The following is a 27,545-nucleotide window of genomic DNA, read 5'->3' as shown; positions in this document are numbered from 1 at the left end:
TAATGCCTTTTCACAAGAGGAAGCACGCCTTGTATGAATTAATACGTAGAGAATATGGAGTTAAATGCTACTGGTGGTAAGCCCTTTGTGATTATGTCGTTTTGGTGATGATTCTGGCTGTTCTGCCCAGTGTTTCATGCTTTATTATGAAAATCGTCTTACGACAAATTTGCATTATATATATATATATATATATATATATATATATATATATATATAAAGAGAGAGAGGTATTATTATAATTTCAGCCAAAAGTATAATTATGAGATTTTTACATTCTCCCTATGTGTCAAATGGGGTTGGTAGAGGAGTAGAGCCCCTCCCTGTAAAACAATTAACTCTAAGCCCTTGGCCACCCCGCTTGGGATACATGGCGTCTGACAATGAATGAATGAATGATCCATTTTTTGGAATTTTAGACATTTCTACGGTAAGACACTTCCATGACATTTTTGTCACAAATTATTTGTACTGTACTCTTGAAGGTTAGGTTAGGTTGGGTTAATCTTCAAGAGTAAAATAAAAATTTGTGGTAGGTGGAGGCGCTCACCATCCACTCACTCAATGTAGTGCCGCTTTGGGTGGCTGCCATTTCCTCACTTCCTTCCTTCCTCTTCTGTCTTCTCTCTTTCATTCTGCCTTTGGGTGACTTTACACTCTCTCCTCTGTCTTTCCCTCATTCTTTCCTCTTCCTTCTCCCTGTGGGTGACTCTACACTGAGTGATAAGCCAAATGGTTTCCCGTACACCAGGAAACAATTTACTACACTGGGTGGTAACCATATAACCAAATTATGGCACCTGGTGGGCAATTAAGGCACTCCAATCAGACTGAGCCAGTGTAGGTTTATATCCAAGGAATGGTTGGGGTTTATTGCTCATGTAATGCTACTCAGGGAGAGTGAGGCTGGTCACTCTCATCTTAAATGTCAGGACCAGCTTGCCTGGCCCTGGGCTCCTGTGCTTCTCATGGGGCAGCATAGGATTAGATGATGGATGGATGGTTATTTAAAAAAAAAAAAGTACTATAATTGCAAAAAAAATGCCATTCAAGAAAAGTGTCAGAATTGTCTAAAAAAGAAAAAAAAACAAAAAAACTTGCAATTCTGTTTTTGGCTGAAACTATAATTTTACCACATATACTGCAAGGCTTGGTGGATGAGTTTGGGAGAGTGTGTAAGAAACGGAACCTAAAGGTGAATGTAGGGAAGAGTAAAGTGATGGTCTTTGAGAGAGGTGAAGTCAGTGAATGTACAGCGAGGTTGGATGGTGAGGAATTGGAAAATGTGAGTACGTTCAAGTACTTGGGTAGTGTGATAAGTAAGGATGGAGGTTTGGAGGGTGAAGTGCTTGAAAGGGTACAGCAGGGAAGAAAGGTTGCTGGTTCTTTGAAAGCAGTGATAAGAAACAGGGAAGTGAGCATGGAAGTGAAAAAGTTACTACATGACAGTATTGTGATACCAACTCTAACGTACGGAAGTGAAGCTTGGACGTTGTTGGAAGGACACAAGTCAAGAGTGAGAGCAGTGGAAATGAGTTATTTAAGAGGAGCCTGTGGAGTCACATGGAGAGATAGGCTGACGAATGAGAATATAAAGGAACGTTGTGGTGTTGATGTGGATGTGATAGGGAGCGTTATGAGGAACACACTGAGGTGGTTTGGCCATGTGGAGAGGATGGAGGGTGAAAGACTGACGAAGAGAGTGTATGTGAGTGAGGTGGAGGGGGGAAGAGGGAGGGGGAGGCCGAGGATGAGATGGAGGGATGGGGTGGAAAGGTATATGAGAGAGAGGGGTGTGAGCTGGGAGCAGGGCAGTGAAATGGCGGGGGACAGGGCGACTTGGAGGCGATTTGTTTGTGGCCACCCCAAACGGGATTGAGGCGTCTGGCAATAGATAGATAGATAGACATATATACACATTTATATATATATATATATATATATATATATATATACATTTATATATATATATATATGTATAAACACACACACACACACACACACCAGTAGCAGCTGGTGGCAGCAATCATCCACTCACATGATGCAGTGCTGCTTACTTTTTCCTTCGTGTATATCACACTTCCGTGTCTGTCTCCTTTCATCCTCTTTCTCTCATCTTTCCTGTCACTTTTTAGTGCTCTTCTTTTCTTTTCAGGTGGCTCTCCATTAAGCAACAAGCCAAATGGCTTTCTGTAAGCCAGGGAACCATTTACATGCGGGTGGTAACCTTATAACCAACCCATATGGGCTCCCTACATATCAACAAGTGGGTTGGCGGAGGGTTAGTGCCCCTCCCCACAAAACAACTAACTCAAAGTCAAAAGGCTACCCCTAATGGGATTATGGCATCTGGCTATATATATATATATACAGTATATATACTGTACATCGGTTGTTCAATCTGTACATGGATGGGGTAATAAAAGAGGTACAAGGTAGGGTAGTGGATGTTGGAGTGGCCCTGGTGAGAGAGGATAGTGTTTGGAAACTCCCTGTACTGCTGTTTGCAGATGATACTGTGTTGTTGAGTGAAGACGAAGGGGAGCTGCAAGGCTTGGTGGAGGAGTTTGAGAGAGTGTGTAAGAAACGGAACCTAAAGGTGAATGTAGGGAAGAGTAAAGTGATGGTCTTTGAGAGAGGTGAAGTTAGTGAATGTACAGCGAGGTTGGATGGTGAGGAATTGGAAAATGTGAGTACGTTTAAGTATTTGGGTAGTGTGATGAGTAAGGATGGAGGTTTGGAGGGTGAAGTGCTTGAAAGGGTACAGCAGGGAAGAAAGGTTGCTGGTTCTTTGAAAGCAGTGATAAGAAACAGGGAAGTGAGCATGGAAGTGAAAAAGTTACTACATGACAGTATTGTGATACCAACTCTAACGTACGGAAGTGAAGCTTGGACATTGTTGGAAGGACACAAGTCAAGAGTGAGAGCAGTGGAAATGAGTTATTTAAGAGGAGCCTGTGGAGTCACGTGGAGAGACAGGCTGACGAATGAGGATATAAAGGAGCGTTGTGGTGTGGATGTGGATGTGATAGGAAGCGTTATGAGGAACACACTGAGGTGGTTTGGCCATGTGGAGAGGATGAAGGGTGACAGACTGACGAAGAGAGTGTATGTGAGTGAGGTGGAGGGGGGAAGAGGGAGGGGGAGGCCGAGGATGAGATGGAGGGATGGGGTGGAGAGGTATATGAGAGAGGGGGGGGTGAGTTGGGAGCAGGGCAGTGAAATGGCGGGGGACAGGGCGACTTGGAGGCGATTTGTTTGTGGCCACCCCAAACGGGATTGAGGCATCTGGCAATAGATAGATAGATAGACATCGGTACTGTACAGTACAGGTATATACTGTACTGTATATACATACCCAAAGAAATACAGTATGGTATGTTTGCAGCAACATTCAGCACTGGACTACGAAGAACTGTGTTTTGCAGGAATATTAAATACTTGACTGAAAACTGATTGATTCATCACTGATATTGACCACATCTGAACAGTTACCCAACCTAACCCGACATTAACAAATTGTGCCTTATCCTACTCAGTCTAATATGACACAGCCCAAACTTACTAAACCAGACCTAGCATAATATAATTGTGCTCATCTGAGTCAAACCTAATACTGTTACATTAACTGTGGAGTTCGGGGAAGTCCATGCAATTCTGTGGATGAAATGATGGATAATGTCTGGTTTTCAGGTTTCTCTGCAGTTAGGCCTATGTGGTTTCTGGCAACTTGGTCAAGCAGGACAAAGCTGTAGAGGTAGAAATGAAATGGGCATTATTCTTATCTTAAAGGCAGGCAGAAGGTGAGAGATTGTCGCATAGTGCGACATATGTAGACAGAAGAATTACAGCCTTCACAGAGGCAAATAAAGGTGAGGTGAGGGCAAACACCATGAGGCACATAGCTGTGGTGCTTAACACCATAACTTATACCTCTGAGCCTGTGGCTGGTTTTTCTGGGATACAAGTCTACTGCATCAGCCATGAGGTGAAGGCAAACACTATGAGGCACTTAACTGTGATGATTATCTCCATTTACCTCCTCTAGGTGTTACCCTAGGCACCAGTACATATTTTACATACCAACCCACGAAGGGTGGATAGACTCCTGAGTTGAGTGGCGCCAGCTATCCGCACCAGGATTTGAACCTTCGTGCTAATGGGCTGGCAGCTTTGCAGTCAGTGACACCGACCGCTCAGAGAAACATAAAGTACTGGTACTAACTTTCAGTACTGAAAGAGTGTAAAAACTAAGGCTATTAGCAAAATCAGCATTACAGTTCGTAGATAACCAAATAAAAAAAGGGAGCACAAATGCAACTTCATTGCTGATATATCTTGAATCTGCTACGGGTAAATGGTTACAGGCCCATCCTGCCATCAAGCACTGTTCCCCTCCCCCCATATAGGCATTGATGGCATCTACCTTTATGGTTTATTTTCTGCTTGAGAGGGTTGTTCTCCCTTTCTGTACTACCACACAGTTTCTTGTTCTTCACTTCTCATATGCCATCTACAGAAATTATCAACCTGTTCTAGTCACATAACCTGGCACTGTAAGAGGGAAACTGCTTCTACTCATAAAGTGGACATAAGTTATTCTATCTGTCTGTCTACTGCCAGATGCCTCAGTCCTGTAAGGGGTGGCTGCAAACAAATTGCCTCCATGTTGCACTGTCCCCCGCCAGTTCGCTACCCTCCCCCCAGCTCACACCCAACTCTCTCATATACCTCTTCACTCCATCCCTTAAGTTATTCAGTGGCATTAAACAGGAATTTTTCTTTTCCTAAAAGCTATGTACACTAAATGTTCCAGCTGCTGCCTAGATCCTGCCAGCACTCAAGATAATCCCCCACACTGTCAAATACTGTACAGTACTGTCACGTTGGGCACTACGCTTCCTGTTACTGTACCTTGAAAACCTTATTCTCATTTTGTACAAAGCAACCTCTTTGAAGGAGAGAGAGAGAAAACAAAGGTTTTTAGTGTAGCAAATGGTAGTGTGTATGTATGGTGTGGAAGAAATCTACTGAATAGCTACTGTGAGAGCTCTCATGATGTTAGTGAAACTTGTGCAATGCCTGGTGATCTGGTGGCAGAACTCTGGGTAACAGTGGTGTACAATCTAAGATAATGAGGCCTACAGTGGATGCTCGATGTAACGAACAGCAATTAGTGGAAGCCCGAGATAATGGAATAATTTTTCTGGTATTTTTTCCCCTATGTAAGGGAAAATTTCCATTAAAAAGAGTATAATTCTGTTAAGGAAATTCCATATACAATAATGCATTTGTGGAGGTATTAATTATGGGTTCAAACTGTTGTGTGTAGCATTGAGAGTTAGCATAGTTTGCTAGATCTGGGTTGCTTTCAAGGATTTAACAAAGTGCATTACCTCGAAATACCAGAAAATTTTCCGTTACACTGAGCCTTTGTTACAGAACTCAGTTTATTGGAAAATTCGAGATAACAGAATGGGGGTTGGCTGAATTAGTTCATTAAATCAAGCGTGTACTGTATCTTCCCAAAGTTTGATGAATATATAGGGGAAAAATTTAACCATTTGAGACACGCACGAGTAGAGATAGCGTTTTCATTGTATTTCTCCAGGTGTAAATTTTTCTTTGGACAGAACTGAGAAGATAGTTGTGTCTCAACTGAGTGTACTGAGATGGTATGGTCATGTGGAGAGAATGGATAACAACAGAGTGATGAAAAAGGCATATCCGTGCGAATTTGAAGGAGGGAGGAGGCGAGGTAGGCCAAGGGGAAGGTGGAGAGATATGATGGATGAGTGTGTGTGGAAGAGAGGTTTGGAAGTCGTTGAGGCTAGGGAACTGACAAGAGATCGAGCTGGCTGGATGAATATTGTGAGGAGAAGTGCATGTTCTGGGATTTCGCACCCATTTTTAACATGACAGTGTTCTGATTGACTATATTGGATACGTTTATGTGAAGCTACAGAATGTGGTGAATGTTTTTGGCGTATCTGATACAGCCAGGATTCCGGGGGCTTGAATGATGAGTAAATGGAGACATGGCCCATTGGACTGGGCAAAGTTGGGCTGTCTGGAGACTGCTACTCCTCACCCTGCCCTAGGGTGAGAAAGGAGGTCTGGATGATGATGAGGATGATGACGATGATGATGAAGATGATAAATTGTATTGTTGTGTGTTCCAGGACAAGCCTTCAAGCATTACGTCACATGGCTTTTGGACCTCGGCGGCGGTGGGTTAAGAATTTCCAGTCCAAGGAGACTTCGTTACTAGAGATGAGTGGAGATCTCATGTGGGTCACTCATTCTAGTGACCTGCCCAATGGTACTGTACTCAGCATTCTGTCTTCCATCCACATAGCATTCTGTTTGCAAGTTGTAATGTAGTTTCTTTATGACCATCAGTGCTGTACTTATTTATGTTACACTGTACTATCAAATAGTGAAAGATGATTATTTTTTTCTTTGTTTCATACATGGTAATGAACAATGCAAAATCGGGGAATGATTTACAAGTACAGTAAACTCTCAATTATCCGAAATAATTCAATCAAGCCCTATGCTGGATACTGCATTGTACCACCCATCAGCTCAATACTGGGCATTGAGTCGGATATTGCATTATTATCTGTCTCATCTTTCTATCCTTAAAACTTTCCCCTGAGTGAAAGATGGAAATTAAGCATAAAATATAATAATACTAAAATACAGTAATACAGCAGCAGTTGGCTACTGTTCAGAAGCTGGCTGATACACCTCGATGCCAGATATTGCATAGAACTGTCTGTTACATCCCATTTCGGTGCTGGATATTGCATTAATAGAGATGAACCAGCAGTGCTGGATATTGCATTGGGACGGATATTGCAATGATGGATAATTGAGAGTTTACTGAAATAAAACTGAGTACTGGGGGTAGTGTATTTTCTCATTTTCTCACTGCTAACTAAGAGTAGTCTTGTTATTATTTATTTATTTATTTATTTATTTATTTTGCCAGCTGTATATGAAATCAGCATACAGTAAACTTTCATATATCCCTGATATGATTACCCCTACCAAGTTTTGTCATGGTCGATCATCTGTCCTTGGGAGAAAGCAAACTGTAACTTGATTTTACTAAACTGTATTTTTTTTTTATATATTGATGATGATATCACTGCTTGAGAGCAGTCCTCATCAGTAACTTGTGTCTTTGTATCAGATAGCTGTGATATATATATATATATATATATATATATATATATATATATATATATTTTTTTTTACAGAAAGAATGTGCAGTATTACAGGGTACAGTTTTGTATTACAGTATGTTTTAGCATTCCTTCATGCCTCTTTTACATTATCTAATCATATAGTCCTGTGTTGCCCCATGAGGAGTGTAGGAGCCCTGGGCTAGGCAAGTTGGTCCTGACATTTAAGATGAGAGTGACCAGCCTCACTCATCCCTGAGTGGCATTACGTGAGCAATAAACCCCAACCATCCCTTGGATAAACACTGACACAGGCTCAATCTGATTGGAGTGCCTTAATTGTCCACTTAACCACCAGGTGCCATGGTATGGTTGTATGATTACACCCATCATAGTAAATGGTTTCCTGGTGTAGATGAAGCCATCTGGCTTGCCACTCAGTGTAGAGTTACCCACAGACATAGGGAAGAAGAAATAAAAAAGGAAAGAAGAGCATAAGAGGAAGGAAGGAAGAGAGGAATGGGCAGCCACCTGAGAGCAGCACTACATCAAGTGAGTGGATGGTGAGCTCCCCCACATACCACAAATTCTGGTAAAAACAAATACTAAAAGTATGCACTGTAGTATGCTGCACATTCTGTTGAAATATAGACCCCATTATGGTCATCTGTGTACTGTGAGTGTTAGAAATAAAACATTACCATATTGTTGTTTTTGATATTGTATTATTATTATTATTATTATTATCATCATCATCATCATCATCATCAGAGAACTTTGTATAATTTACGTGAGATGTCAGTGAATGGGTTAGATATAGCCCCCATTAACCCCTTCACTAAACCACATCTTCAAGAGCTAAACATAATTGGTGGGGCATGTCAGAGGAAAATGGTAAGGGACAGAGGTTGAAGGGCATATGTTAGGAATGAAGATTATGCAAAGGTATTCATATTTCAGACACAAAGACTTAAACATATACTGTACAGTATATGCGTAGTGTAGAGAAACTGGAGATAATGTTGAAACAATCTTTAATGGATACACTGAATATGTTTGTAAAGAGAAGGATGCTTCGGAGTAACATAAGTGGTGAAAAGATGGTGTGGAGGTTTGCCTGACCATATGGTTGTGGAGTAGGTAAGGTAGTTTATTAATAAAAGGGTGTGGGAGAGCATGTTTCAATGATATGGTCATAAAGAAAGATTGGATATAAAATGGAGTGGTGAAAACGATATGTGTGACAGAGGTGGTGCGAGGGAAGACATACGGAAGGCTAAGAAAAAGATTTATAGAAATAATGTATGAGTATATCTAAGCGAATCTGAAGGAGGAAGGAAGCGAGGTAGGCCAAGGAGAAGGTGGAAAGGTATGGCGGACGAGTGTGTGAGAAAGAGAGGTATGGAAGTCAGTGAGGCTAGGGGACTGACAAGAGATCGAGCTGGCTGGACGGGTGCTGTGAGAAGTACATGATCAGGGTTTTGGCACCCTTTTTTAACGAAACAGCGTCTGGATTAACTCTATTGTATACATTTATGTGAAGCTACAGAATGTGGTGAATGTTTTTGGCGTATCAGATAGAGCCAGGATTCTGGGGGCTTGAATGATGAGTGAATGGAAGCGTGGCCCATTGGATTGGGCAAACTTAGGCTGTCTGGATGTTGCTACTCCTCACCCTGCCCTAGGGTGGGAAAGGAGGTCCGGATGATGATGATACTGTATATGAGTGTGTAGGAAAGTGACTTATGGAAGCTGAGATACCTAAGACCTTGACAAGGGATCAAAGTTGATCAATGAAATATGTATGGAGATGCATATAACAAGGGTTGCATCCCCTATTAAACCTATGGAATAGCTGCTCTACAGGTATATATATGTGAAACATATGTAAAGGGAAAAATGCTGTATGTGTGGATGGCTTTTACTTATGTGGCTGAGCCAAGATAATGAAAGCTTGGATGATGTGTGACTGAGTTTTTTGAGTAATGTTTACTCCTTGATAATTTGCCCATTCTATTTTCAGTTGTGTCTACCTTTGTTTCTGCAATTATCTTTCCACATCTTATCTTTAAGGTGGTAGTTAGTACTGGGATGATGATGATGGTGACAAAGCAGTATTATTATAGTAGAGTTACTGCATTATTATTATCAGTTTCCTCTTATGGTGAAAGTGTGCTCCCACAGCTTCTCATAATGCCATGATGAGGATCCTGGGTGATGGGAGGACTATGACAGTGTACAAAATGGATCTACTGCCCCGAGCAAAGGAGGTGGAGATATACGAGATTCCTCACCCTGTATACAACTCTGCACTGCCACAGAAAGGTATATTCCCATGTCTCACCAGCTTGACTTTCCTTGCATGTTTATCAAGGAGCAGTCATGTTTTATGGTGATACAAAAATAATTTAAAAATTCAGAGTACAGTATGTGCTTGTATAGTATAATCAGTATCCTGAATCACTGAAGGTTATAATGGTATGTATGATCTCATTATTTTGGGGGTTGAAAACCTTTAAGATACTGAGTATACTAAGCAGTGATCAAAATTGTATTTACACCATAAAATATAATTCTTGCCACCCTAACTTTACACATCCACAAAGAGTAAAGAAATTAGCAACTGCTTAAATGATTAATCAGATATCTTTCGTATCAGTCAGCTTGCCTTTTCGTAACTTAAATCAGGTGACCAAAAAAAAAAAAAGCACAGGTAATCTTTATGAAAGGACCAGATTTGGCTTACTTGTAATGTCCTGTGCGATTATGATGATTTCAGAATACCAGCCAGTAATGTTCCTGCTCCGTAAGAACTGTATCCTCACCCGCCACCATCTGGAGACAGGCCAGGAGTATAATCAGATCTTCCTTGGCTCCCCTGTCTCCAGCCTTTCCATCAACTTTGTCTCTGACATCTTGGTGGGCAAGTCTTCCCGTCTCCACAGCCCGGGTTTGCCCTGGCCAGCTGGGGAGGCATTCTTTTTCAGGTTCCATGTATTCCGCCTGCACCCCTTCAGGCCACTGGCTTGCTTTGACATACACTCAGATATATTTCCTGGTAAGAAGATACTTTGTAAGAATGCATGATTGTATAGGCCTATTTGTTAAAGTTGTGAAAAAAAAAAAAAAAAAAAATGTAAATAGTGCTATACATGTAAATAAGAAGTAGGGCATTACTTTGCTGTCAGTTTTATTTGCCAGTCAGACAAATTGTGCAGTATGGCAAATGACTTACCATGGAGTGTATGGTGCACTGATAGGTAAGCAACCCCGACATCACCATCCAGTACATCCAGTCATATCTGATGTGCCAACCCTCACTCCCTACTCCTACTGTTACCATCGTCCTGTTTTTTAAAAGAAAGAATTCTGTGTCAACCTATTCCATTAGTATGGAATTTTGTCAAAAATTACATCTTTTGTGAGAAGTATTTAAGTGAGACTAAGCCAGTATCAGTAACTAAGAAGCATGGATAATTTTCCCAAGCAAGTTAAGCTGTGGGATCTCAAAATAAGGTTGCCTTAGCTTACATATGTTAGTTGTTATAAGCACAGTATAATACTTCATAGCCAGTCACCAAACTTGTCAGAACTCTAACCTATGCCAGCCGGCTTCAACACTTTAACTAACAGTACCAATGATGATCAATAATACTGCAAGCATAAACAAGTAAAATTATAGTGAAATGCAGGATGCAGACATAGACTAACCATCCTGCAGTGAACAATGAGCAGGGCTTAGGCATTGACTTCATGCTTAAGAGGAGTCAGGAACGTCCTCTGAAGCTCTGAAGATAGTTTATACAAATTTGTGTACAGCTAATTGTGGATACTTTTCTTGAGGAGCACTCTGAACTCTTGCAATACAGCACCTGCTTTTGAAGTGCTAACTGTTCAGGAAATTTGCAAGACATTTTCAGGACAGATGGATGTTGGCATATGGAACATAACCCTCAGATCCCTGGTTAGGTGTTACGGAAACAACAAGACAACAAAAGCACATCTAATGAACACATTTTGTTTAAACATCAATGCAGTGAACAAATTAGTGTAGCACTTGGCAGGTTTACTTCAGTAATGTCATGGGAGATATGAACCATCAGCAGAAATGCTGGTCATAAGTGTTGCCAGGGTCACTATCCCAGTTTTTTTCAAAGTATCAGAAAATATATGACATAAATGCTGTGACAGTTCAGTCACTTCTGCATTACAAATTGTACCCAACAGGTGACATTGACCGCAGTCGATATGGAAAGATGCGCAATGCTGAGATCCACGATGGTCTGCTGCTGGTCATGACTGACCGCAGCTTCACTCTTATATACAGTGCTGAAGCCATCATTGAGGTACTGTGCTATGGTCTTGTCATTATCCTTATTCTGCCGTGTTTCACTCTTGTTACAGTGGCCATCAATGAACCATTCTCTTGCTCTGTTATCCTTCATTTTGACTAGTTATGTATCATCTGTGATGAATATATTTATCACTGTCTCTGATGCCGTGCTTCCTCATAACTCTTCATTGTTTCCAGACTCTCAGTCTCTTCTGTCTGCACCAACCCTAACTTACATCCCTCAGAAATTTCATTCATCTCCAATTGTTAAACCTTAATTTCTACTTGCAGTTCTGGTTTCTTCTTTCTTTCATAATTTCATTTATTTCTAATGTTATGGTCAGACTCAAATATGAAGTCGGTTTGGGTGGGGCCCGCGCGGGGATTTCCCTCTCTACAGCTCTGCCAAACCTCCTCTCTCTCTCTCTCTCTCTCTCTCTCTCTCTCTCTCTCTCTCTCTCTCTCTCTCTCTCTCTCTCTCTCTCTCTCTCTCTCTCTCAGTTGATTGAGAAAGTTTTTATATATTTATAAGTTTTGTTTTCTTCTATATTGTTTCGACCTTTTTTCCACACCACCACTGAGGTAAAAGTCTTGACGCGTTTTTTTTTATAGAGGTTTCCCCAGTAGGCATAAGTCCTCTCTGATCTTTAATCAGACAATTCATCCTCTGAGCTTTCTGATATGTTCATTAAGAATGAATCCACGAAATGGTCGACTGCTACTTCTTGCTGTGAATCTTCTTCTTGCTGTTGTTCAGCACGCTGCACTGCTTTCATCCAGTTATTCGGTGTTACATGATTCAAAGCTTCTTTGGCAAGACGTTTAAGATCAACCATTTTGAAGGTGTTTGCCTTGGCTATATAGGTCATCACCTGAGCCCAAATGAGCTCAATAGGGTTGTACTGACAATGGTACGGTGGTAATCTTATGACCCGATGCCCTGCTTCTTCAGCAATTGTGTCAAATACATACTTTGTGCCAGTATCGAACTTCTTTGCAAGTTCATACAGCTCGTGTTTTAAGAGATCGTCGCTGGGCCGTACTCCCTTCTTTATAAGCCAGTCCCTTATATCCGATTTTCTCCAGGACGAGGTTGGTTTTTTTTTCAAGTTGGACTGAATGATAGGAAGCGTTATCCATAACAATTACAGAGTTTGGTGAAATGTTTGGTATTAGTTGATTCCTGAACCAGTCTTCAAAAAGTGTTGAATTCATCTGATTATGGTAGTCCCCATCGTTTTTTGCTTGAAATATCAACTCAGCATTGTTAACAAAGCCATTTCTCGTTCCAGCATGCACAATAATTAAACGACGTCCTTTTCCAGTCGGTTGCTGTATTCCAGTGGCTTGTGGGGATGCAGTGTCAGTCCAGCATTTTCCAACTGTATAATTTTGATTTACCCAAGTTTCGTCAAGATATACAATGTTCTGGGAAGACACTTTGACCTGCCGAATTTCTCTCAAAAATCTGGTCCGAGCTGCTGCTACATCGCTCCTTTCCATAAGGAACTTTCGGCCATCAACTTTTGCATATTTGAAGCCCATCTGCAAGAGAATCCTGCGAAGAGACTCGTTGCTTCCGTTGAAAGATATGTTTTCCTTGAGTTCTTTGTAAATCTTGTGCAATGTAGGAATTTCATGCCTTTCACAGAATCCCAGGACAGTTCTTCTGACCACTCGCTTGTCGAAATCGTCGAGATTCGTTAGTTTCACTGCGCTTCTTTTTTGGTGACGAGAATACAGGCTGTTCTGGTGACATTTGTGTCACACAAGCTTTATTAAATTTTGAGCAGATTCTTTGGACTGTTTTTTCGCTAACGTTGGTAGCTTTGGCAGTGCGAGCAACTGCTCCTGAAGGTGGAATTATAAAGTCTCCAATAGCCTTTTCTTCTAAAAAATACTTGTTCACATTGTAAATAAGTTCTTTCTCCCGACTGTGGAGCACACAAGAGCGAGTCGGAGTAGCTGCCATCGTGGGTGGGGATCAGGCAGGAAATGACCGGTCACCTGTGGTCTGAGGTGGGTGTCCTTGACCTCTGGCAACGTCGGAAAGCGACGTTGTCACGTGGTGTGGAATTTATACAAATCATTGTTATTATCCTAAAAAGCGACACATTCATAGCACTATATAACCTTATTTAATATATTTAGTAAGTACAGAATATTTAATATACAATTTCAAATAGTAAATAGCTGATGTATGACAGAGAGAGAGATAGGTACTGGGGTTGATGCGGCAGAGCTGTAGAGAGGGAAATCCCCTCTCGGGCCCCACCCAAACAGACTTCATATTTGAGTCTGACCATAATCCTTGCTAATACTGCAAAGTTATCTGAACCTTTCATTGCCCCTTTAACTACTTTTTGCATCAGAGAATATTGAATGATAATGTTATTTAAATTTGAACTAATAAAAATGGAGTGACTGAATGTGCATTGTTTTCAAAAAGGAATACTAGGTTAATGTCTAACCTGTAAAGGACATATGAAATTATATTATTTGCCATGTATAGCTGCAGACAAGAATATTGGTACACTTTGTGGTTAAAGAGTTATGAAACCTATAGAGTATTCATAATAGTTTGTTGGGCTTTGAAGATTGCAATACTGTATGGTAGCTACTGGGTTTTGAAAGTTACTTCACTATCCAGTTATGTAGCAAAATGAAATGCATCTGTATTTATGTTTGCAGCAGTACCCATGACCTGGCAAGGTGAGGTTGTTTATGTATTCAGTTATAAAAGAATACTGGTAATTTACTTATTTACAGTTCTTTAACCCAGGCCAGGCGTAATAAGAATGAGCCAGAGGAAGCATGGTTGGGTGGGGGAGTGGGTGTGAGTGGGAGGGGCGGACTGGTGGAAGAGGCACCGCCCATGTTGTTTGTTACCTACACACATGCTGACATCCTCGGCCTGGGTGGTTGCCCCTGGGCCTATGTTGCTGCACTTTCTGATGAGCTGCTTGAGGTCAGTAGTTACAAAAATTCAGCCTGTAGCAAATCCTTGTTTTATTTATGTTTTTTTCCTCAGTCTTGTTGCACTTCTGATGTAGTGCTTAAGATTAGTACAGTATCAAAATATTAGTGGTTAAAATGCCCCAAGAGGTGACTGGAGTTTTTTTTTTTTTTTTTTTTTTTTTTTTTTTTTATAAATCATGTAATGTCACCAGAGGGAGTAGGTTGTTCATCTACCCTTAAACTTACTGGATTATGGCAGCTCAGCCTTATGCCCTTACACCTCACAGAGGGTAGAATGGGATTAGCTGTTAATATTTTACCTTGCCCACCTTTTCTGTATTGCTGCACTTTTTCTATTTTTGTGTTCTTGAGGTCAATACAGTTAGATATAGGAGAGGATCAGCCAAAATGATTGCTGGGAGGAACTGTCGGTACAAGATATTTTGGCGAGGAAGGACAGATGGATACGGCAGTGTGGGTGTGCTGGTTAGGGAGAAATGGTTGTAATATGTCATGGATGTAACGAAAGCGAGTGACATGATAACAGCAGTGAAAATTTTTTTGGTAGGGTCACACTTTCATTCATATTGGTGTATGCTGTGCAGGCTGGCTTGCATGGTGCAGAAAAAGATAGATTCTGGGACGACATAATACATGTGGTAAATGGTATGGAGGATGATGAGATTCTAGTTTTGGGTGGGGACTTAAATGGTCATAAAAGTGAAGCAGCTCAAGGATATGAAAGGGTACATGGGGGATGTGCATATGGTACGAGAAATGAGGAAGGGGAAAGGATACTTGAGTTTTGGGAGGCAATGAACATAATAGTGCACAACACGCACCTTAGGAAAAGAGAGTAGATTGTTACATATGAGTCTGGAGAAACAGTAGCCAGATAGACTATTTCCTGGTCAGGAGGGCTGATAGAGATTGGTGAGGGATGTTAAAGTTATAGGGTGTGAGGAGAGTGTGCAGCAACACAAGTTATTACTGTATCTCTCCTAGGACGGAGTCCAGCGAGGTATTGTTTTTGGTCGAGTTAGTTTTTCTTTTTTTCATTGTGTGTTAGCAACATTATGGAAAAACAGGTAAGTGAAATTACATGAAACATTCAGGATGTGTGGGCACTGGTCTCAGAAGAAAGTGATTACGTTTTGGAGGCAATCGAGTGACCCTGAAAGGTCAAAATCAAGGTCACCGATTTCCAGAGGGCTATAACTTGAAACAAGTTGAAGATAGAGATACTGTATTTACCATACTACTGTATTACCACCATACAGGACCTCCCATACGGGCTTTCATTTGGCACCAAGACCTTTGACCTTGAAAGGTCAAACTCAAGGTCACAGATATTCAGGGGGCTACAACACGAAACTGGTTGCAGATAGATATTTACTATTGTCAACATATAGGAAGTCATATATGGGCTTGTAATTGGTACCGTGACCTCTAACCTTAAGTGACTGTGAAAGGTCAAACTCAAGGTCATGGATATTCAGGGGACTATAGCTCAAAACTGGCTGAAGATAGAGATCTATTCTGTTATCAAGATATAGGAAATCTCATATGGGCTTTCATTTGGCACCATGGCATTTGACCTTGACTGGTCGGGTGAGGTTTATTGTGCCTGGCACCACGTGTTGATATGTAACATGGTGCTTAAGGATTAGGTGATGAAAAAGAGGACCTTTGCACCTAGGAGGATAATCTGGAAGTTGAAAAACCAAGCAGTAAGGGATGCCTTTTTTAGTGAGATGGGTAAAGTGGTGGCCTAACAAGGAGCTTCTGACAGAAGTGTTAATGAACATGACAGAGCTCTCAAGAGCAATCTGTGAGTTACTGATTCAGTGTGTGGCTGGACAAGGGGTCCCCCCCAAGACATAAAGTAATTTGGTGGTGGGATGAGGGTGTAGAAGTTGCAGTTAAGGAGAAAAGATGGCTTTTCCGGGAAAGGAAAAGGGGTGGTAACAATGAGGAATACTGTACTTGGCTGCCAAGTACATTGCTATAAAAGAGGTATACAGAACAAAGTGATGAGCAGGTAAGCCTCAGCCTCTGAATGAGAAAGTGATGTCAGAAGCCTTTTTAAGTCTGATGATGTAGTTTTATTCTTGCTGCCAAACGATTTTGCTATTTAGAATACTCATACTGAAGGGGGTTAATGAAGCTGTATCATCATCCAATTCAGTCACCCCTGAGCTGAACAAAGTCGTCGGAATAAAGGTTAAAATGATATCCATCTTCAGAGTGAAGGAAGTAGTTTAATGAAGCTCATGTAGCAGCACACGCTCTAGGCTAACTTGTAATTGTCTTTTTATTTTTTCCTTATTGTATAAATCAAGGTACATCATATGAATAATGCAAATACTGGACTTCAAAACCTTGGTTAATTGCCATAATGGTCTAGTAAATGAACCGTATGCACATCCACCTTCACCGAGGGCCAGCAAAAAGTGAGCTATGTTTTATCCCACCATGGGGATGGTCGCCTTTGACATATGGAAACATGTCAAGTGGCCGTATTTGGCAAATATTAAATTTCAGAAAACTGAGGCTATGACAAGCTTCAAGAAGGCACTATACTTACTCAAAAAGATGATACGAATGTAGATATGAAAGCCAATTGCACTGAACTCATCAGTAACACAACAAAATGACTGTGTGTAAGGGATTGCCAGATGAAAGCCGAATGTATTCATTCATTGCCAGACGCCATGTATCCCAGACAGGGTGGCCAAGGGCTTAGAGTTAGTTGTTTTACAGGGAGGGGCACTAATCCTCCACCAACCCCACTTGACGTAGGGATGCCAACAGCATCTGGTGTTCCCAGGCGGTCACCCATCCAAGTACTAACCAGATGCAAATGCAAAATAGCCAGTCAAAAATATTCATTCATGGGGGTGTTATTTTTCATCAACGAGTATTTTAGTGACTTTAATGGTCTATAGTGTTGCTAACTCTTGTCAGTTTATCCAGACATATAGAATAGTCACAATAGTTACTTTTTCAGGTCTAGGACTGAGTTAGAGCTCACCAGCTAGGTAGCAGATGACACCTGAAAGTCCCTCATTGGTGAGGAGTTCAAATACCTGGGTACAGTGATAGAAAAGAGAGGAAATTGTGCAAAAGAAGTGGAAAGTAGAGTGACACAAGGAAGGAAAGTAACTGGTGATAAGAAACAGAGGCTTGAATGATGCAGCTGCACGAGGCTTACAAGAAGGAGTGTTAGTGCCAACTTTAACATATGGATGTGAGACTATGGTGTGGCATGAAAATGAAAAGTCAAGAGTAAGAGCAGTGGAGATGGGACTGCTGAGGAATGTATGTGGTGTACAGAGAGTGGATAGGATACAAAATAATGTGATTTGTGAAAGGTGCAGAGTGAGGAAGTCTGTGGATGCCAGAATCAAAGGGAGTGTACTGAGATGGTGTGGTCACGTGGAGAGATTGGATAGCAATAGAGTGGTGAAGAAGGTATATGTGAGTGAATCTGAAGGAAGGAGGAGGTAAGGTAGGCCAGGGAGAAGGTGGAGGGACATGGTGGATGAGTGTGTGAGGAAGAGAGGTATGGAAGTCGGTGAAGCTAGGGAACTGACGAGATCGAGCTGACTAGATGAATGCTGTGAGAAGAAGTGCATGATCAGGGATATGGTATCCCATTTTAACGTGACAACGCCCAGACTGACTGTATCGGATACATTTATGTGAAGCTAAAGAATGTGGTGAAAGTGTTGGCACATCAGATAGAGCCAGAATTGCAGGGGCTTGAATGATGAGTGAATGGAAGCGTGGCCCATTGGACTGGGCAAACTTAGGCTGTCTGGACGTTGCTACTCCTGCCCTGGCTTGGGAAAGGAGGTCTGGATGATGATGATGATGTGTTGTCCCAGATGATTAGTTTTTTTTTTTTTTTTTAATGCAAGAAAGAAGGAACCAAAGGCCAGGAGCCCACAAACCATTCCTCCCAAGAAAAAACAAAATGCAAAAGAGCCAAATTCAAGATCCATTCATTTTGAGATGCCCAGACACACTGCATTTAGAAGACTGGAGATCATAGGAGGTAGGAAATACAGAGGGAGACAGTTCCAGAGTTGACCTGTTGCATAAATGAAGGACTGGGAGTAACGGTTAACTCTTGCATTAGAGAGTTGGACAGAAAAGGGATGAGAGTTTATTGCTAGATGGGTGCTACACATCAGTCATAGAGTTGGAGGGATGCAAGCAGACAGTTCAAAGGAGCAGCAACCATTGGAGCAGCAAGAGAAAAGAGATAAACATGCAACAGTGCAGCGGAGACAGAGGTTGAAGGGAGCCAGTAAGAGAAGGAGAGTTGATGAGACAAAAAGCATTTGACTCCACCCTATTGAGAAGAGCTGTATGTGGGGTGCCTCCCCGCACATGAGAGTTGTACTCTACACAGGGGCGAATAAAACCTGTGTATAAAGTCAACAACTGTGCAGGGGTAAAGAAGGAACGGAGCCAGCTTAGCACACCTAATCTCTTGGAAGCAGATTTTACAAGAGATGCAATATGATCTTTCCAAGATAAGTCCCAAGTGAATGAAACCCCAAGCATATTCAAGGATAATGCAGGATTGAGCTGGATATTATTAAACATCAGTGAGTACTCCTGTGGAAGATTGTGTGGGGTTGATAGGTGTAAAAACTGAGTTTTTGTTTCATTAAAAACAAGAAGATTATTTTTACCCCAGTCAGAGATACGAGCCAAGTCAGACACTAGGTTTGCCATAGCCTCATCCCTTGTTTGTTGAAGTAACTGCTGAGATGGACATTGTGGGAACCAAATGGAAAGGTGAAGGGTGGAGTCATCAGCGTACGAATGGATAGGGTTAGATGTACAGCTCAGAAGGTCATTGATGAATAAAAGGAAGAGAGTCGGTGATACGACAGAGCCCTGAGGAACACCATTGTTGATAGATCTAGAAGAAGAATGATAGCCGTCTACAACAGCAGCTATAGAATGACCAGAAAGGAAGCTATAGATGAAGGCACAGATAGAAGGATAGAAACGTAAGAGGGCAGTTTGGAAATTAAAGTTTTATGCCAGACTCGATCAAAAGCCTTTGAGATGTCAAGTGCAATGGCAAAGCTTTTGCCAAAGACCCAAAAGGAGGATGACCAGGAGTCTGAAAGGTAGGTGAGAAGATCGCCAGTGGAGCGTCCCTGATGGAACCCATACTGATGATCAGAAAGAAGGTTGTGATCAGAAAGATGCTCTAAAATTTTTCTGTTAAGAATTGACTCGAAAACTTTTGAGACACAGGATGTTAAAGTAATTGGGCAGTAGTTAGAAGGTCACTCTTCTTTGGGACTGACTGAATGAGAGCAAACTTCCAGCAAGAAGGAAAGGTATAAGTTGACAAAGGCAAAAGAGTTTACCTGGGCAGTGTGTAAGCACAGAAGCACAGTTCTTGAGAACAACAGGAGGGACTCCATCAGGCCCATATGCCTTATTAGTATTGAGGCCTGTGATGGCAGAAAATACATCAGCTGAAGAATTTTAATGTCAGCCATGAGGAAGTCAGAGGGGGGAAGAGATGGAGGAACAGCACCGGAATCGTCTAAGGTGGAATTGGAGGAGAAAGTCTGAGCAAAGAGATCTGCTTTATCAGTAGAAGAAATAGCTACAGAACCATCAGAACAGACATGAGGAGGGAAGGATGATGAGGTAAAGTTGTTAGAAAGGTTTTTGGCAAGGTGCCAGAAGGAGCGGGAAGAATTCAGGTTGGAGAGTCGAGATCATTTAGTACAGATTAAATTATTTTTTGCAGAGCGAAGAACAGACTTAGCATGATTCCGGGCAGTTGAAGCGTGTAATTGTGAATGTGTACAAGGGGAAAGGTGATGCCCATGAGAGAGGAAATTATGGAGGCATAAAACTTTTGGGCCAAGTAATGAAGGTAATGGAGGTAAGGGAGAGAGTTCTAAAAGGTATGATTGGAGAAAGAGTGAATACTGATGAAATGCAGTTTGGGGGTATGCCAAGGAAAGGGACCACTGATGCCATATTCAATGTTTGACAGCTTTAGGAAAAATATATGGAAAAGAAAAGGGATCTGTAGTTTGTTTTTTGTTGATTTGGAGATAGCCTTTGACAGAACCCCTAGTGAGATGATGAAGTGGGCAATGAGAAAGTTTGGGATCAAGGAGTGGGATGGTTAGAGCGGTTATGGCTATGTATGTGAGTGCTCACACCCAGGTAAGGGTGAATGGAGATTTGAGTGATAAGTTTTCTGTGAATGTTGGTCTGCATCAGGGGTCATTCTTGAGTCCCTTGTTGTTTATCATGGTGCTTGAAGCCCTCTCACATGACTTCAGAAATGGCCTTCCGTGGGAGATGTTGTATGCCAATGATTTGGTGTTGATTGCAGAGAATGAAAGGGAGGCAGAGGAGAGATTTGGGAGTGGAGAGATGGTATGGGGCATAGGAACTTGAGAGTAAATTCAGATAAAACTTAGGTGATGGTATCTAGGGTTGGTGATAGTACTATCAAAGAAGAGAAAGAGTGGCCACGTGCAGTTTGCCACAAAGGTGTGGGAAGTAATTCTATATTGTGCAGTGTTTGTGATAAGGGGATGCATAAGAGATGTAGTGGTATTATAGGTAGGCTGCAAGATAATGCTGATTTCATGTGTGGGTGTGTCAGGGAGAGCACGTGGAGATTTTTCAGACGTGAAAGGACTGAACTTGCTGGTGGGTCTCTCAAGTGTGTGGATGAGTTTTGTTATTGGGATACATGTTATGTGCTGTTGGTGGGTGAGTAAGGAGTGGTTGGAAGAAGTTCAGGGAGCTGTTGCCTCTCCTGACATTGAGGATCTTTGTATGTAGCATGTGTTAGGAGTGTGATGCAGTATGGTAGTGAGACCTAGGCAATAAAGGAAGACAGTACACTCCAGGTGCGTGACCTTGCAACGGACAATGTGCTGGTAGATGGCCGAATAAGTTGGGAGGAATGGGAGGCTCAGCAGATTACACCAGACTATCTGATGTTCCACCCAGATGACTCCTCACGCCTCATCCATGTTCGTCCCCACCAGATCAGGTCAGTCAATTGTACACCTCACCAAACAGTCAACCCCTTCAGTTATTGTTGCTACTGCCAGACAATTTTAGTCACATTAGGATGCACTTTTTGAGCTGGAGGGGTCAAATATAGTTATCATTTACCGTCCAGTCTGGAGAGAGAGAGATGCCTTCACGTGGTGGCATCAGTACAGCAAGTTGGTTCTGCTGTCTGTTCATATGAACGTCCCTCAGCTCGCTTTCTATCTCCTGAAAAGAGGATGATGGACATCAGAAGGGCAGCTTCAGCATGCAGTCCAGTGAGTTCAGATCTAGATGAGCATTGGGCTACAATAATAATAAACAAGTTACCCTTCAGGTACTCAGGTTCTATGCTGAGTTGCAACAAATTATTTGATAGCAGCAATAATATAATGTAAAAGTGTGTTATAGTAGTGAAAGGGTTACAGTCTAGAAAGCTGTGTTAAATTATGTTTAAAGATCATGGACCATGCAAATGTGTGTGTAGGTCTTTTCACCTAATGGTAGCCCTCCATATGTCAGCCTTGAACCATTTCCCTTCTCATACCCCTCTCCCAAAGATTTCAGTGCAGATCCTCATTCCAAGTCATCCTCAGTCAACTTTTGAGCATTCTTTCCTTCAGCTTCATAACTGTGACCCTCCTCACCCAGTCACCCTTCCCCTTCCTCACAACATGTTCAAACCATCTTAACCTACAGGATAACCTCACTTCTCTAATATCTCATATGCCAGATCTCTCTCATAGCACAAATTTCTCAGTTCTGTCATTCAGTGATGCCCTGCTCATCCATCTCAGCATTCTCACTTCAGTGCATTTCAGATTGCACGTATCATTTTTTATATTAAAAATATTTTTGGTACATGAATGAGGGGTTAAAAGTGAAAAAAATAATAATAATAATAATAATAATAATAATCATTATTATTATTATTGTTACTGACTGGCGGTAGGTGGGGGAGCTCACCATCCACTCACTCGATGTAGTACTGCTTTGGGTGTTTGCCAGTTCCTCTCTTGCTTCCATCCTTCCTCTTCTGTCTTTCTTTCCTTCATTCTTTCATCTACCTTCTGCCTACAGGTGACTACACTCCCTCTTCTGTCTTTCTTTCCTTGATACTTTCCTCTTCCCTTTGCCTATGAGTGACTCTACACTGTGTGACAAGCCAAATGTTTCCAGTACACCAGGAAACCATTTACAATGCTGGGTGGTACAGTAACCTTATTACCAAAATGTGGTGCCTGGTGGTTTAGTGGATAATTAAGGTGCACCAGTCGGATTGAGCCTGTGTAGGTTTATATCCAAGGGATGGTTGGGGTTTATTGCTCACGTAATGCCATTTAGGAATGACTGAAGCTGGTCATTCTTATCTTAACCTGCCGTGTGCCAGCTATTTTTAGCCCTATGGGTCGCCTCAGTGCCGGCCATTTTTTGACTTCCCCCCCCCAAATGATAGATTTTGATGTGAAAACAACGAATTTCACCATGAAAGTGCTCACCGAAGCTCAGAAATGGGTTTTATTGAGTCCTGCATACTTGTATACAGGTATAGCCGCTCTCTCATGCTCACCACATAGGTGAGAGAAAGCCATTTTCTATGTAAGGTATACTCAGATATTTATGCTGGGAAGGTATAGCAATGTTCAGTACACTTTTCTGATTACCAGTACTTATTTCTTCATCATCTATCACAATTTGCATGTCTTTCTCACTGTGAATGCATTATATTACACTCACTTGAAGATAGGTACAACCTGACTTCATTATGTACAGTCCTGGCACTTACAAGGTATTTACAACTTGACTTCACTATATAGTCCTTACACTTACAAGAAAACATTTACAGCTTACACTTACGTGAAAATATTTACAAAATGCCTTCACTAAGCACAGTACTGGGTAAGGCACACAGGCAGAGTGAGCGTGAGGGGGGGAGTGAGTGGGTGTATGGCCTTGACAGCCTGGGGGATGGTAGAGGAACAGTTACCATACATGCCTGCCAGCTTTTACCTGCGAATATTGAAAAATGAGGTCACAGTGAATTTTTTTTATTATAAACCGTTTTAAAACAGCACTGGCACTGGCTGCGGAATTATGTCAGACCGTTTTAAAATGGCACTGGCACGCGGCGGGTTAAATGTCAGAACCAACTCACCTAGCCCCGGACTCCTACATTCCTCATGGGGCAACATAGGATTGGATGATGGATAGAAGGATGGATTGTTCTTGATGCAACCTCAGGCTCATCTCATTATTAATCCAGTGGCCTGATGGGAGAGAAAAAAAAAATATATATATATGAACTGAGCAACTAAGTGAAAAATTGGTCTCAATTCCTCAGCACCCTAATAATGAAACAGCTTAAAATGAGGACTACATGTGTAAGAAATACAGTGAATCTATCTCAGTTGCCAAAATCAACCTTTTGAATTCTGTGATGTGATGCATATATTATTTTATTTTTGACAGCTCCAGCTTTTATTCAGCATGGGATAGACTTTTTAAAATTTGGGTGGGGGGTAGATAAAGCATTAATAAACTCATTCATTATGAGAAGCCTTTCCTAGGTTGAATAAAATCACTTGGTAGTAGCTGGAATAAACTAATAAGGATGTCACCCAAGTGCAAGGGGTAAAGGGGTGGATGTTATGAAGACAGTGGTAGATTATCTGCCATGTTAATATCTTCACTACATGGGGTCTTTCATGAACTGAGAAAATAATTAGGTGGTAACAAGAATTTTGTGGTCGGTGGGGACACTCACCATCCACTCACTTAATGTAGTGCTGCTCTGGGTGTCTGCCCTTTCCTTTCTTCCTTCCTCTTCTATCTTTCTTTCCTTCATTCTTTCCTCTTCCTTCTACCCATGGGTGATTTTACACTCCCTCTTGTGTCTTTCCTTCATTCTTTCTTCCCCCTTCTGTCTGTGGGTTACTGTACACTGAGAGACAAGCCAAATGGTTTCCATTAACCAGGAAACCTTTTACTATGCTGGGTTGTAACCATATAACCAGATAATGGCACCTGGTGGTTTAGTGGGTAATTAAGGTGCTACAGTCGGATTGAGCCTGTGTAGGTTTATATCCAAGGGATGGTTGGGGTTTATTGCTCACGTAATGCCACTCAGGGTTGAGTGATGCTGGTCACTCTCATCTTAAGTGTCAGGACCAACTTGCCTAGCCCCAGGCTTCTACACTTCTCCTGGGGCAACATAGGATTGGATAATGAGATTTAAGTAGAATAATAGTGGAGGGAATGACAGAGGTTGTTTTAAATCTCTCAAGTACAAGGCTTTCCCTAAGCTGAATAAAATGGTCTAGAGGTAGCCAGAAAATTTTTTGATGGCATTTGCAAAAATCAGAGTAATAATATCTTATCCTTATGACTGGTGTATAGTTTCATATCTTATTTATCGTACTCCAGATTTCCACTCTCAATTTCAGAGTGCTGGCCATCCGTGAAAGAAATGGGAAAAGGTGCCTGGAGGAACAGTTTATGTTTCCTGAGAAGAACAGAAGAGAAGAGGTAATTTGCCTTCCAAATTTACAGAAAGATTTCTGTTCTTTAACTGAATGATTAGGCATGCTACTCCTTCATTCATAGCACAATAGGCATGTTTTAATATATTTTTCATTGGTACTGGAAGGGTGAGGGAATGATTCATGAAAAATATTTAAAAGAAATTATTAATTTCCATTTACCATGACTGCCAGTGCACAGTTTGCATAGATTTTCCCTGAATTATATCTAATTTTCTTTGAGTGATGAAATTGGGAACAGAAAAAAATCTGAAAAAGTGAACCATGGCCTATAACTTGAATACATGGAGGGTCTGTTGTATGTTATCAGTATTATGGTTATGTTATTAATGCATATACACTTATAAAGTACATACTTCTATTACAGTTTATGTACATGTTCACACAGTTTAGCTCAGCCTTTTGTGTCTTCCCTTCCTTATCATTTAGTTCCAGTTTTTTTTGTGTCATTTATGTCGTTTTTATCTTCTTTAAATTCCAGTATTTGTCTTTTCCCATGTCTTTCAATTACACTCTTTGTTTCTGAGCATTGCTTTTAATTCTTTACTCGAATTGCCAGTTCCAGGTATTCTCAGTGTAAACCATCAGTTGTAGTTGATCGTTTATGTCTTACTGAGTAGAGCACCCCAGTGGAGTGACAGCTGAACCATTGATATAACTACAGTCCCCAAGAGGTGAATGAAAGTTTATCAGTTGTAATACTACCAAAGGAAGTAGGCTGGTCATCAGCCCATAAATGTGCTGGACTAGGGTAGCCTAGCCTTGGGCCCCTAAACATGATTTTATAAATTGGAGTGGGCAAACCTGGGCTGTCTGGGTGTTGCTACTCCTCACTCTGCCATAGGGTGGGAAAGGAGGTCCGGATGATTATGATGATGATGATGATGAATTAATTGGCTTTTATCCTTCCAGGAAGAAAAGGAGGTGCATTATTCGCAACGTGGGCGACGACTGTCATCACGTTACCGTTGGGATGACACACTCAATACTGCTGTCTCCTTTAATGTTGAGGCTGACCTTAGGCTGCTAGTAATACTTGAAGCAAGAAGAGATACGGTGGGTTTGTTAGCATATAAGATTTTTTTCTCCTGTCAAAAGTTATTCCTGTAAGATGACTTGCAAGACACAATTATTTTGCACATCTTACCTTTTTAGCATTCACAAATGATTGTGATTGGCATCTACAGGCAAGAACACAGTACTGTACCTCTACAGTACCAGTTTTAGAATTAAGATGGAGTGACACTTTCCTTTTACAGTCAAAATTTTTAAAATTGCTGATTTTGTGTTGCCATTAAGCAACATTGGGTCTGGTTAGTACTTGGATGGGTGACCGCCTGGGAACACCAGATGCTGTTGGCATCCCTACGTGTCAAGTGGGGTTGGTGGAGGATTAGTGCCCCTCCCTGTAAAACAATTAACTCTAAGCCATTGGCCACCCCGTTTGGGATACATGGCGTCTGGCAATGAATGAATTAAATATCCTCAAAGGTTTCTAGAATCTATGGTCAGTACATGTGAACTTTGTAATTGGAGCCTGCCAAAGTAGCTGTCATAGCAGCTGACTGATTGTCAATTTTTAAACATGTATACAAAATAGAAGAGTTCAGCTGTACTTCATAATCGTGTCCATATAGTATATGTTAGTTTAAAAGCAGTTACTCTACATAGTTTCACTCTGAACCCCATCAGTCCAGTGACATTTTTCATTTTAATCAAGATAACAATCAGATTATTTTACACAACTTTTAGAGCGGTAGTGAAATGGTTAGTTAAAGCCATAGCTGACCCATCCAGTTCAGAAATTCTCCTTAAGTTGAAATAAAAACATTTGCTGACAGCAAAAATAAAATATAAAAATACAGATACAGTACATCATTGGATTGAAGGGGCTGATCTCCTGATATTCATTTCACAGGAACGCAATTGCACCCGGCTGCTGCGGTTGTTGTTCTACGATAGTATCACCCACCAGAAGTTGTGGATGGAGGACGTGGATGTGTGGGTGGAGGGAGACATCGAGACAAATCGCGTAACTGTAAGCGTTGACCGGGACATCGTGAACATTGTCTCGCACAAAGGTACAGCTCACACAGTATTATCCTACCGCTTGAAGGAGGTGTTTGAGGATGAAGAAGAAGCGAAGAATGAGGAAGAGAAAAATAAGAAGCATAAGGAGATGCAGAAAATGGCAAGGAAAAGAATAAGGGAAAATGGGAGGATGACAGACGAGAGCGATGATGAAAGTGAGGGTACCAGTAGAGGGAGAAGACAGAGACAGGGAAACAGGGAAAGGAGGGGGAGCACTGATCAAAGAAGAAGAAACAATAGGAGAGGGAGAAGAGCTAGAAGAAAGAGGAAGAGAACTGACAACACAAGTAATGAAAGTAGCATTGATGATGATTCAGATGAATGGCATCCTTAATATTTTACAAAAATTAGTAAAAGTAAAAAAAA

General features: G+C 41.4%; 1 protein-coding gene across 1 annotated transcript; it reads left to right on the top strand.

Moving 5' to 3' along the window:
* On the top strand, positions 1-27,545 carry LOC145403945 (uncharacterized). Its single transcript, XM_080275547.1, has 10 exons — positions 1-76; positions 6,183-6,322; positions 9,378-9,518; positions 9,973-10,251; positions 11,421-11,539; positions 14,309-14,494; positions 21,402-21,547; positions 24,993-25,074; positions 26,001-26,144; positions 27,007-27,545. The coding sequence occupies exons 1-10, from the start codon at positions 3-5 to the stop codon at positions 27,511-27,513; spliced, it is 1,818 nt and encodes a 605-aa protein (XP_080131673.1). The 5' UTR covers positions 1-2; the 3' UTR covers positions 27,514-27,545.

Source organism: Coenobita brevimanus, chromosome 62, assembly GCF_032717465.1.
Source record: "Coenobita brevimanus isolate Jiangsu-jjx chromosome 62, ASM3271746v2, whole genome shotgun sequence".
Classification (NCBI taxonomy): domain Eukaryota; kingdom Metazoa; phylum Arthropoda; class Malacostraca; order Decapoda; family Coenobitidae; genus Coenobita; species Coenobita brevimanus.
This window is presented reverse-complemented; position numbering and strand designations above follow the sequence as displayed.